The 13,605-nt window shown below is 47.7% G+C and overlaps 1 protein-coding gene and 1 pseudogene across 4 annotated transcripts in view; both read right to left on the bottom strand.

Annotated features, from left to right (window-relative positions):
* Window positions 1-13,605, bottom strand: part of MYH11 (myosin heavy chain 11) — a 91,345-nt gene that overhangs the window by 53,509 nt on the left and 24,231 nt on the right. For all 4 annotated transcript variants that reach the window (XM_016196244.2, XM_087815641.1, XM_087815643.1 and 1 more), the window contains exon 3: window positions 6,741-6,768. In XM_016196244.2, coding sequence (XP_016051730.2) covers window positions 6,741-6,768 — 28 coding nt within the window. The remainder of the gene's footprint in view (window positions 1-6,740; window positions 6,769-13,605) is intronic.
* Window positions 8,809-13,181, bottom strand: LOC148093540 (small ribosomal subunit protein eS1 pseudogene; annotated as a pseudogene).

Raw genomic sequence — 13,605 nt, 5'->3', positions numbered from 1 at the left:
ACTTTGAAGGGGGAGCAGAGGTCCTGTGCTAATTGTTTCACACGCATTTTCTCCTTTACTTCTATCCCCCAGCCCCCAAGGTAGGACATATCACTTCCATGTTATCTCAGAAGAGGAAAGCTAGCCCAGAGAGGGTAAACAATTCGCCCTGGGCCACACAGCAAGGTCAGGGCAGGGTCGGAACGGAAAGTCAGGGCTTTGATTCCAATGCAAACAGGACTCTTTCTACTACATTTTAACGAGTTACTCCATGACACAGGCCCAGCTCTCTAGGAACTTGCTTTCTAGGACCACGGGAAGGAAAAGGGAAAAGGAATTGGTATTGGTTAAAGGGCTACTCTATGCTCACAAATCTGTTATATAATCCCCCAACAACCTAATGAAGGAGTTATTGACTATCCCCACCCCGTACCTGGGAAACTGAGGCTCAGAGAGGTTGAAGTCAAGTGTTCTAGGTCCTGACTACTCCTGCTATCACACAGATAGGAAACAGAGAAGGAACAAGATTTGAGCACACGTCTACTTGATACCAGAGCCCATGTTCTGCCCACTACCCTTTTTATCTTGTAAGTGAGAGAAGGGGATAGAATGCAGCAAAGACAGAGCAAAGCCCTGACCCACTTCATCAAAGAGTTATTCATACATTCTGAGTGTCTACCTTTGCCTTAATAGGCTCTTTGAAAATGTAACCAGGGACCAGTAAACCAAGCCACTCAGTCATTTACACCTTAGTATGAATTACTTCAAGTAGGCTAATGTCAGAACACTTGACAGATGTCTCCCCTAAACTGGAGCAAGAGGAAGGAAAGACAATCTTAGTGTGGCAAACCACCTACTAGGTGGTCCTAAGCCCATTCAGATCCAAGACAAGAGTCAGGACAGCAGTGCACACAGTGTCCCTGGATCACTACTGCCCATCTTCCCCTTCCCACAATTTCCTCAATTTTTACCATTGCCTTCAGCATTTCCCACCTCCCCTCTTTTACAACAAAGACATTGGCATGACCATGACCATGGCCTGGTCTTCCACCTTGCGGGGGAGGGGAAGCGGGACACAAGCTCTGGGAATCCGCTTCTCCCCATATGGGCTGCTTGGTGGACAGTTTCCAAGTTCTACTGATAAAAATAAATTGTCCTGGGAGGTTCCGCCAAAGAAAACACCCCAAGCTCCAGGCTGAGGGGTATCTAAAGATTGATGTGCTCAGGGCTGCTTCAGAAACATTAATCTTTGCTTTTTTGACTCCTGAACTCTGAAGGTGAAAATACCTTCCTGGCCTGAGCACCCTAAACCTGTGTCCTATTTCTTAGGGGACTTGGAGCCCAGGTCCCTCTTCCTGTAGGAAGACCTGGATTCATGACCATATACAGTTTTATGGCCTTGTAATTCCCCACTGCCAAGTCCTTTCAATCAGTCCAGCCCCAGTGGCTGGGAGGAGCTACCCAGTGGCTGCTAATCCCTCAGCCCCGTGCAGGACAGGCTTCATGGGTGTGTGACCAGTGTAGTCCACAGGGATCAATTTAATGTTCTTATTGCCATCTAGAAATTCTTAATTTTTTTAACAAAGGGCACTGCATTTTTATATTGCGTAACTTTATGAATCAGGTGGCTGGTCTTGGCTCCCAGGGCTGAATACCATTTACAAGTCCATTTCAGCTTGTGGTCTGTGCTTGGTAGCAAAGCCAAACTGGCTCTGAATCTCAGAGCTGTTCAGTCCCTGGTCCTCATGTGATTCCCATCCCTGCAGGCAGCTTGCAAGGTTCTCTGGCATTTGTGCTATCCAACTCCTACATACGCTGCAAAGCCCAGTTAAGCACTGCCTCCATTCTGAAGACTGCCTCCAGCTCCCCCAGGTATAAACAGTATCTCCTTCCCCTGCAGCATCAATGGGCAAAATAGCATAATGAGCTCCAGGACCTGACTGCCTGAGTTCAAATCTCTGCTCTGCCAGTTACCTGTGTGACCTTGGGCAAATCATTTAACTACTCCCATGCCCATTTTATAGATGTTTCCTTATCTATAAAATGCAAACTTATCTATAAAATGGGCATAATAAAAGCACTTATGATTATTGTGAGGATTAAATGAGTGAATATATATAAAACATTAAAGAACAAAGCCAGGTACACAAACATGTTAGCTATTATTACTTTTATAACTGTTTTCCCCTAATGTTTATATATTCTGCTTATATCACTGCCTTCAACATTCAATTCATACTATCATTAAAATATAAATTATATCATATTGTCCCACTACTTAAGCCAGGTGCCAGCAAACCATTTCTGTAAAGGGCCAGACAGTAAGTATTTTAGGCTTTGCATGTCATACATTCTCTGTCCCAGCTACTCAGCTCTGCCTTTGTAGCATGAAAGAAAATGTATAAACAAATTCACATGTTGTAAAGTTCCAATAAAACTTTATTTACAAATATACAGACAAGGGCCGAATGTGGCCCACTGGTCTGCTGAGCCCTGGCTGAAGTCTTCCAGCTCTTTCCTGCCCATTTTAGATTAAAGTTCAAACTCGTCCCCAGGACCTAGAAGACCCCTCACACCTCTCTCTGATCTCATGTGCCCACCACCCTCCTTCTCTCTTAATCCAGCCCCCTGCACACACACAGTTACCCCTTGAACACACAGCTCTCTCTCAACCCTGGGACCCTCCATGTACTAGTCCCTGGCCCAGGGCCTCCGATTTGTTCACGTTGGATGAAGGACATGCTAGACCAAATAGGACTCATGTCTAAAAACTACATGCGCTCGATTCTCAGTTTCTCAACTACATATTCACCGGTAGCAAATCGTTAGTCCCAACCTGGCTTATCTTGACTACTAATTACTTCTAAAAGCTTATACCCTGCTATCAACTTGTAGATCCTCAAGTCACTTTGGCCAACTTCAGCAACGGCCAAAATAAAATTGCATAAGGACAGCTCAGCTGTTGGTGGCTGAGGAGTGACTGGATGCACTTTCAAATAAAAGCTGAATGGTTTGGGGGTTTCCCTTTCACAGTGGCCGGTGCCTACTTATTACTGAACATTGGTTATGTGTGGGGCAGTGTGCGGGGAGACGAGGAGAGTGTCCCCATCCACCATGAGCATACATTCCAGAAGGAGACAGGCAATAGGCAAGGAAATGACTAAATAATCCAGATCATCTGAAGTGGCTAGTATTGCTTTATCAGGGTAGCGGGATTGAGAGGACTGAGGTGAGGGGAAAGCTAGTGAAGTGGCCCAGCCAGAGGAGGAGCTGAGCCCTGAAAGATGCAAAGAGTCCCGGGGGAAGGGAACAGAAAGGACAAAGATTCATAGTAGGGAAATGCTGGGCACACGTGGGCGTAGAAAGGGGCCCAGGGCAGCTGGCTGGTCAGGAGGGAGGGGCATGGTAGTTAAGTGATGAGGGAAGAAAAGTTGGGCTGGATCACAGACAACTAACCACAAATTGTCCAAATCTTCTCTCTCTGCATTTCACTGCCTTCATAGCAACCATCACATCTGAAGTTCTTATTTATCTAGCTCACCACCAGGACCCCCGGGCCTAGCACCTGCCTGACACCAGTGGGTACAAAATAAATATTTATTGCCCGAGTCTGTCCTTTTGACAGTTCTGCCAACAAAATTCATTCGAGGGTAAAATTTAAAATGACCTGCAAATCTGATACTTGGAATCTGGTTAAGTAGTTCAATAGCTCCATGGACAGTCATCGGTCATTCACAAGGGATTATTGGCAAATGACATGGAAACATGTCACAGATGGTCTCTATCACAACTGCTCAACTCTTTGTAGAGGTCTAACTCGGGAATCCCTGGGGCTGTGGCAGCAGAGGTCCTATCCCAGGCAGGATTCTGATCCCTAAGCCTGGGCCCCTCTCCTGCACACCACAGCGCCTCCAGCAAGCAAGGCTCAGCAGAACTGCAACCAGGACTAACCACCACCACCGATCAGAACACCAGCTAACAATTACGGGGCACCTGCTATGTGCTCAGAACTGTGCTCAGTTCTCCCCCACATTGCTCCTTCAATTCTCCCAACTGCCCTGGGAGGCAGAAACAGTTAATATCCCCACTGCACAGATGAGAAGACTGAGGCTTGCAGGCTTAACCGACTTGCCCAAGAACAAATTGCCGGCACACAGCACAGCAGGAAGGTAAACCCAGACCCGTGGCTCCAAGGGCTCACCTCCTAACCACAGCTGCTACTCTCTTGAGATATCCACATCCTCTCAATATTGTGCTGTGTAATCGAAAACACCTTTAAAAACCCTGCAGAAAGTAGTTTTTCAAAAAACAGGATGGGAGGGATGGGGGTGGGAGGTGCCTGGTTGGAAGGGAACGCAGCACCCAATGCAAACCCTTCAAGAGCCTCGCAGTTTTACTAGAGTCAACACGGGCCCTGGGGGAAGAGTGGCAGGATAGCTGTCATCCTGAGTCGCCTCCCTTGGAAGAGAGAATGGTCTGAGACCAATGTCTCCTGCCAATGAGTCTGAGTAACCCAAGTGTGGAGTGCAAGGTAGGGGCACTGTGTCCAGGTGACTCATGCAAGCCCCTAGACCCTGAGGGGATCAGTGCACGTATGTCCCCGAGTGGCACTCTGGCCTCCCTGAATGGACAGAGCGATCTGATCTCCCTCTGGTCCACACTCTCCCCCAGCCTGCAAGGCCCTGCATGGTCACCTCCCTGACCACATCCTTCCACCCACCTCCTTTCTCCCTCCACCCGCCCCTCGGGCCTTCCATCCCTCAAAAGGCAACTGGGTCCCCACCTCAGGGCCTTGGCCCTTGCTGCTCTTTTCCCAAATTCTGCCCGAGGCCGGCTCCTTCTCATCACTCAGCTGTCAGCTCTTACCCCTTAAATGGAAGAATCAGCTGGGCAGGCTGCAGATCTTTCTCTCTAAACCTATGTGCTAAATTCAGAAGATGCCACCATTTGTCACTCCCTGTTGGCCACAGTCCATGGCTGGGGGCGGGGGGGCTGTTGCTGGCTTATCGGTAAAGGCCAACGAATGAGGACTGGGCTCTCCAACTCGTCCCAAGAAATTTAGCTCCAAGTCTCAGTGCCCATAAACACTTGCTCTGTGCCTCTGGGCAAATCTTGTAACCGCTCTGATTTCCTTTATAAAAATGAGGTGACTGGACTTAAACCGTGGCAGTTTGCCTCTATAGTTTCAGGACACTACATGAGAATAATAGTGCAGTCGTGATAATAACAGCTTATCTGGCCGAGAACCAAGCCAAGCCCTGTAAGTCACGTATGATCTTACAGAGCTTGATACTTAGCCAGATACACACACACACACACACACACACACACTTATATAAATATAAATATAACATATATACATTTATATACATATACATATAAATATTCACTTAATCCTCACAACAGCCCTATGAATTAAGTACCACTCTCATATACCTATTCATTCAATCCTCACAACAGCCCTGTGACCTGAGGACCATTATTGTCATCCCTGCTTCCCCACTTTGTGGGTGAGGATGGGGAGCCATGAAGAGGTTACACTTTGTACCTGAAGCTCCAGGCCAGTGAGAGGCAGGGCCAGGATTGCAACCCAGGTGTTATGGTTTTTAACCGCCCCTCAATAGTCTTTCAGTGACATGATCCACTGACAGCTCAAGGCCCCTGCCATGAATGAACCTAGATTCCTAAGAGATTGTCCCTACAGACATCTGCAAGAAGTGGAGTCTTCTGTGATGTGGAGGTTTGATACCAACGGCATAGAAGTCAACAAAATCACAAAAAGTTAACATTGGAAAAATCCCTTAAAACACCTTCAAGGTAATGCACCCACAGCTTTGTACGCAACACCCCTGCACGGGGGCCTCTATGTGTAAATGGAACTAGGCCCGGGGATCCGAGTGTGCCTTTTTCTAGTTTCCAGAGGCGGTTCCCATCCTTGCCTCTCACCCTAGATGTCATCCATCTTCAAAGCCAGTGATCTTAGGTCAAGCTCTTCTCACATTCATCACCCTCTGACTCTTGTCCTCTGCCTCCCTCGACTAGTTTTAAGAACTTTGTGAATACATGAGGCCCTCCTGGATAATCCAGGACCATCTCCCCAATTTAAGGTCAATTGATTGGCAACCTTAACACCATGTGCAACCTTCAAACCCCCGCCTCCCCCCCATGCCATGTAACCTGACCTCACCTCAGGTTCCAGGGATTAGGATGCGGAGATCTTTGGGGGCCACCACACGAGGGATTTTCCTGAATACTGAAGAGTCTCTGAATGATCCTAAACTGAGTTAATATCGTCTGACTATGTTCCCAAGTCCTCAAAAATACGATGACACAAAACACCAAATACGGCACTGATACAGCTGCTAATTGTGAAATTGTAAAGCCACGCTTTAACACAAGACTTCCTCACCGACAGAGACGGCATCTGCCTTCACAGAGCTGTCATGCGATCAGAGGCAATTCTGCTGATAAAATATTTAGTTAAGGGCCTGGCACATAGTAAGTGCTCAAGAAATGCTAGTTTAAAAAGGGGAGACCGTGCAAAAGAAGATGGTGCCAGGTATCATTGACGATGTAGGTGTGCCTGACTCAGAGCGAGAACGTTTGTTCAACGAGTGTTTTGTGAGCATCTGCTCCCTAATGAGATATGAGGCGAGGCACATGGGGTGGTGAACAAATCCAAGAGCCTTGCCTCATGGGCCTTCTTTAATAGGCTGAATCGCAACTCCAGAAAAAACAGAAGAAAAAGCAGCTCCACTTACGTGCATAGGATGGACTGGTCCTCTCGATCTGAGAACAGAAAGAAGAGAGAGTCATGAGTTAGAAGTAGCTCTGAGCCGAGGGCCTGGATGTGGAGCCTCCTGGACCTCCCATTCCAAGCTCTTGCACACTGGCCCCACTAGGGGTGATAAAGGGCCCGCTGGGCTCATTGCCCAGGGCATCGGGGACAAGACCAAAGCCAAGAGGGCAGGGCTCTTTTAGATGCTCCTCCTGACCTCAAAGTCCTGGACGCAGCCCCAGACAGATGCTGGTCTGACTTGTTCAGGAGGCAGTGATTTTCTCAGCCCCACCAGCTCTGGGGGGTTTGGAGAGATCCACTCTGTCCAGATTTGGTCACAAACAGAACACAAACTTTGGATCTAGACAGACTGGGGTCGATTTGGCCACTTCCCAGCTCTGTGGCCCTGGGAAAATATTTGTAACCTCTCCACGCCTCAGGTCCTCTGGAATATGGGGTAGTGGACACTTTTTGGCCTGAAAATCCAGCATCCATTCCCTCTTCTTCCAGGAAGGCCACTCTGTGTTCCTTTAGGAGATGTGTTCACTGCCCTGCCCCTGCCATCAGTGGGGAGCCTTAGTGGGGATGCTCTACCAGCTCCCCCAGCCAAGAAGGGAGAACGGGTCCGAGGCTATGTCAGTCAGGTTCTCCAAGCTGGATCTAGGACAGGGAATCACAGTGGGCAGAGGGAGCCCTGTGGAGGCCTCACTTTCTGCCCCCAGAGCCTGGGCAGTTTCTGTCATTTCCTGAGGCTGGGTCCCCAGTCGTCCCATCCCATCTGTGAGTTCCCAGATACTTTGCCATAAACTCCTTCCCTAGATAAGGTGCCAAGTTGGTCTCTGCTGCTCACCACCAGAGAATTCCGGGGGATATAGTAGGCATCATGAGATTATGAATAAGCAGGCATTACTGATCACCTCTTAAAGTAGCCTCAGAGGGTGGAGCCAGGTTCTGGAGCCCATTTTCTCCCCCTATCACACAGACATGGGAGGGTTACCAACACCTTTAATCATCAACCAGTTAACTGTAACTGAGAAATCAGAGCGTCACATCCACTATTGGGCAAGGCCAAAGCAGCAGGCATTTCTCCAGTCCATTCCCCAACTCTACCCCACATCACAGAGCTCAGCCCCTCATGATCAAAGGTTACCTTTGATCTTGTAAAGTTCTTCCACTTTGGACATTTCTTAAAAACATAAACATAGCCCGGCTGATGTGGCTCAGCGGTTGAGCATCGACCTATGATCCAGGAGATCGGGGTTCGAATCCTGGTCAGGCACATACCCCGGTTTCGGGCTTGATCGCCAGTGGGGGGGTGTGCAGGAGGCAGCTGATCAATGACTCTCTCATCATTGATGTTTCTCTCTCTCTCTTCCTCTCCCTTCCTCTCTCTGAAATTGATAAAGATATATTTAAAAAACAAAACAAAAAAACCTGTAAACATAAATCTATCATATGACCCAGTGATTCCACTCCTAGGAATCTACCCTAGAGCCCTGAAAACCAGTGTCCTTAAAAGATTTGTATGTGAATGTTCACAGCAGCATTATAATAAAGTAGAAATAACCCAAATGTCCATCAGCTGATGACCAGATAAACAAAATGCGGTACAGCCATGCAACGGAGTATTAGCCTTAAAAACAATGAAGTGTTGATTCATACTATAACTTGGATGACCCTCAAAAACATTATGCTAAGTAAAAGAAGTCAGACACACAAGGCCATATATTATATGATTCCATTTACAAGAAATGTTCAGAATAGGCAAATCCATTGAGACAACAGATTACTGATGGCCAAGGGGTGGGGTGGGGTGGGGTGGGGTGGGGTGGGGTGGGGTGGGGTGGGGTTAGTGCAAATGGGCATGAAGGATCACCTGGGCTTCTCAAGCTGGACTGTGGTGATGCTTACATAACTCTGCCAATTTACTAAACATCACTGAATTTTGCACCTAAAATTGGTGAATTTTTGGTATGCAGTTTTTATCTTAAATAGCTGGAGTTTTATCACAAATGGGATTTTTTATTTTGTCACCATTAAATGTCTGAATTTTAAGCAAATTCTTGGACTGGAGACTCATATCCATCAGATCGGTCAGCTTTAGCACCTGCCTCATCCCTAGTAGCTTTTCCAGAACCACTACCTTCACCATGAAGCTCCATGAGTTTTCCCAGCTCACACGTGGGCTTCTTCAGCATTTTGACTTTCCTAGCAAGGACATCATGGAGCAGACAAATAGACTGACGAGCCTTTTCTGTGTCTTTTCCAATGCCATCTGGAATCAGTTTATTAACAACTTCTTTCAAGTCATCTGTCTGCCCCTCTCAGGTCATGATTTCCGCATCTTCTGGACTTGGCGGACCTGCTGATGCCGAGCATAAGAGGTCTTCCGAATCTGATTGTTATGCTTTTTAGTAAAACGGACACAGAATAGATGAAGCAAATCTCTCCCAGTAATCTGGACATCAACATGACCTTCAGTCATAGTCTGCTGTTTTCTGACCACGGAGCACATTTTGTCATGGGTAAGATCCGTGCCATGGAAATCAGTCAGTACTTTCTGCCCTGAACATCCTCAGTAATTAGCTTGGATTTTCTAAGGCAACTTCATCATTCTGCAGATCAGCTAGGCTCACTTCAAAAACAGGATCCTTGAGACTGTCAGATGTGATTTTGGTTCCTTGAGTTCTCGTGACTAGTGTTTTCCCAATATTTCTTATACTGAACACAGCTGGTGCCTTCACATCACACCAATCTTCCTTAGAAAATGGACCGACCGTTCCCTTCTTGGCTCCCCTTGTGCCACCTTCATAAGGTGCTTGTTCTTGCTGACTGCCGTGGTTATGCTCAGAGAGCCAGAAGGTTAAGGAGCTTTTTTTTTTTTTTTTTTTTAAATATATCTTTATTGATTTCAGAGAGAGGAAAGGAGAGGGAGAGAGAGAGAGGGAGATAGAAACATCAATGATGAGAGAGTCATTGATCGGCCTCCTCCTGCAGGCCCCCGATTGGGGATCGAGCCCGCAACCCCAGCATGTGTCCTGACCGGGAACCGAACCCTGATCGCCTGGATCCTAGGTCAACGGCTGAGCCACGCCCGGTCGGGCATAAGTAGCTATTTTTAAACCACGGTTCCCCAGTGGCCTTAGATAAGGCCCAAATTCCTGAGCATGCCATCAAAGACCTCCCATGACTGCCTGCTGCCTGCCTCCTCAACTTTGGCGCCTCTGTCTCCCTCCTTCTTAATGCCCCAGCAACCCCCCTAGATCAACCTCTGAACCCTAATTCCGTGCCTCTCCGTTAGGGCTGTTCCCTCTGCATAGAAAGCCTTTCTCTTCTTTTCCTGGCTACTTCCTGGTCCCTCAGTCTTAAGAGGATGACACCTCTTCCAAGAAGCCTTCCCCACAGTGATGGAGCCAGGGGGTGCCTTGGCTGTGAGTCTCTGTCAGCACTCCCAAACTATAGCAAACAGTCAACACTGCAAGAAGGAATAAGATCCCCACCAGCAGCCCCTCCAAATCATCCCCTGCTGCCTCCGAGCCCCTCCCAGAAGCTCTGAGCTGTCTGTCGCTGGTTCCTGCCCACCCCCAAGACAGAGGCAATGCTCCACCTCCACAGGCCTATAGCACCTGTGCTTTTCTCTTTGCTTGTGTCTCTGCCCCACAGGACCATGAACCTGTCATAGACAGAAGCATCTAGTCCTGTACCCCGCTTCCCCCAGCTCCTGGAACCCTAGACCCAAAGCCCTAAGCCCTGCCACAGAGAAAGTATAGTTTGGTGAGCTCTGAAAAAAGCCAACCCCAAACCTAGAAGACGTGAGCTTCTTGATGCTCAATATGCACACATGAACTTGACTCCATTCATTCATTCATTCATTCATTCATTCATTCATTCATTCATTCATTCAACAAATAATTTTACGGCACCTACCAGGTATCCAGCACTATGCTAGGTCCTGAAACTAGCACATAATAGTATCTAACACTTAGCACCTCCTCTGTGCCACATATTGCTTTAAGCATTTACTAGTATTAACTCATTCAGCCCTCTCATGTCCTGTGGCATCAACTTTTTATTCCCATATTACAGAGGAAAAAACTGAGGCACAGAGAAATTTTAAAACTTGCCTACAATTACAGAGCTAGTACATGGATGAGGCAGAATTTGAGCCCAACACCTAGTATGTATAGAACACTTACTATGGCCTAGACACATTGTCAGTCACTTCCCATGTGTGGCCTTTGATCCAGACCCTTTTAGGGCTGAGGAAACTGAGTTAGGTGGCCCAAAGTCACAGAGGCGCTCCTTCAGTTTTGAGCATTATGTTAGAGCCTGGGCTCTTTCTGCTTTGCCAAGTACAGGAGTATGAGTCCTGAGGGGCCCAGGCTCCTGGGGGATCAGGGAAGGCTTTGGGGGACAAGGCAGCTTGGGGAGGCTAGCAGGGACCAGCCAAAGGAAGGAGTGAGGCCTACTGCCCAGGTCAGGGAAGCAGCTGTGCTAACCTCTGGGAAGGAGCCCGGGCCAGGAAGTGGCCTCCCAAGAACCAGATCTCGGATCTGTAGACTTGTCCCATCACTACGGTCACACCCGGTCTAAGAACCATCGCTTTTGGCCCAGATCCTCCCCTCCTCCTTCCCCCTGCCCTGCCTGTGCCCTCTGCCATTCTCACAGGGCAGCCTTTCCTTCTGTAAATTTAAAAAATTGTGGCAAATATAAATAACAAAATTTACCATTGTGACCTTTTTTAAGTGCACAATTCAGTGGCATTAAGCATAATCACACTGTTGTGCAACCATCGCCACCATCCACCCCCAGGCCTCTTTTCATCCAGCAAAACTGAAACCCCATCCCCATGAAACACTAACTCCCCATTTTCTCCTCCCCCAGCCCCTGGCAACCGTCATTCCACTTTCAGTCTCTATGAACTTGACTACTCCAGGGGCCTCATATAAGTGGAATTATACAGTATTTGTCCTTCTTTGGCCGGCTTATTTTACTTAGCATACTGTCCCCGAGGTTCATCCCTGTGTCAGAATGCCCTTCCTTTTTAAGGCTGAGTAATATTCCACTGTATGGATCTACCACATTTTGCTTATCCATTTATCGGTTTATGAACATGGGCTGCTTCCACCTCTTGGCCATTGTGAATGGTGTTGCTAAGAACATGGATATACAAACATCTGTTAGAATTGCTGCTTTCACTTCTTTTGGGTACATGCTCAGAATTGTTGGACCTTATGGTTTTTCTGTTTAACGTTTTGAGAAGCCGCCAAACTGTTTTCCACAGTGGCTGCACCATTTTACATTCCCAGCAGCAGTGCCACAGGGTCCCAGTTTCTCCACATCCTCAACACAGTACTTTCTGGTTTTTAATAGCTGCCATTCTAAGGGGTGTGAGGTGGTACTGCATTGCAGTAGAGGAATCTTTTTTTTTAAATTTATTGGGGTGACATTGGTTAATAAGATCATGTAGGGTTCAAGTGCATGTCTATGATACATGATCTGTATATTGCATTGTGTGCCCACCACCCAAAGTCAAATCTTAAAACACTTGAATAATGCCACACCCTTGCCAAAACCAGCTGGCGAGTCCTGGTAGCTCCCAATCTCCCCACGTGGCCTATGAGGTCTGGCATGATGTGTCTCCCACCTGCCTACCTCACTCTCTCATTACTCTCCCTGACCCACTCAGCTCCTAAACAGCTACCTGCCCCTCACAGAGAACATTCTACCCTTCCAGGGCCTTTGCCTGGAACACTCTTGCCCCAGCTTTTGCCATGATTGATGCCTTCTCATCATCTCAAGGCCTTCCACTCCCAAAGAGACCTTTTCTAACTCCCTGTCCACTGAGATACATGCCACACCCTCTGGGCACTCAAAAATTAACCTGTTTATTTCTTTCACACCACTCAGACCCATCTGGAATGACCTCGTGTTTGCCTCTCTCTCTACTCTAGAAAGCAAGTCTTATCGGAGAAGAGCAGACTTATGCTTTGTTTGACATTGTAGCTCCAGTACTTGGCACACAGTAGGTGCTCAATTATATTTGTTAGATGGAAGGATGGGTGAATGGGTGGGTGGATGGATGGATGGGAAGGTGGATGGATGGGTCTGGAGAAGGCAATGTCTGTATTCACTGGGGACCCAAGAGGACAGTAATAACCATATCTAGAGACAGGGAATGTACATCACATACAGAAGATCTGGCCCACCCCAGGGCAAGATGAGTGAGATGACTGGGCAAGCTCCATGGATCCTATGCCCACCTCCAACCAATTCTCTCTCTCTTCCCTCAAATTACAGATAGACATTCTGGTGACTTGATTGGGCTAAATCCCCAGGACAAAAGGCAGAAGAGCCAAAAGGCAAATTTCTCATTCTCACTCTTACTCTTCCCACCTTGGGTCACATCTGCTTCTGGGGCCATGTTCAAGGAGTGCAGAGAGGTGTCACTCAGGCATGTCTGATTTCTGAGCTGAGGGCCAAGGGGATGCCCTTGCAGGGAGGAGGGCCACAGAAACATACAGGACAGAGGAGGGAATGCTCCATCACCATACAGTCCTGTCTTCCAGTCCAGTTGCATTGATTTCCATCAGGCCCACACCCCATCGCCTGCTACAATTCCTGGGCTGCCCCACAACCCCTCAGAAACACCCACATCAGGAACACCTGCAAGTGTGCCCAAGGAGAGACAGAGAAGTTGGTCTCTGCAACAATGTCAGCAACAGCAGAAGACCAGAAACAAACCATTTAACTGGTCTACCACCTGAAGACCAGCTAAATAAATTCTGGTAAAGCCAAAAATGGCATGTGAGGCAGCCATTAAACAGAACCAGGCAGATCTTTATGGG

This window comes from Miniopterus natalensis, chromosome 3 (assembly GCF_054644295.1).
Source record: "Miniopterus natalensis isolate mMinNat1 chromosome 3, mMinNat1.hap1, whole genome shotgun sequence".
Taxonomy (NCBI): Eukaryota; Metazoa; Chordata; class Mammalia; order Chiroptera; family Miniopteridae; genus Miniopterus; species Miniopterus natalensis.
This window is presented reverse-complemented; position numbering and strand designations above follow the sequence as displayed.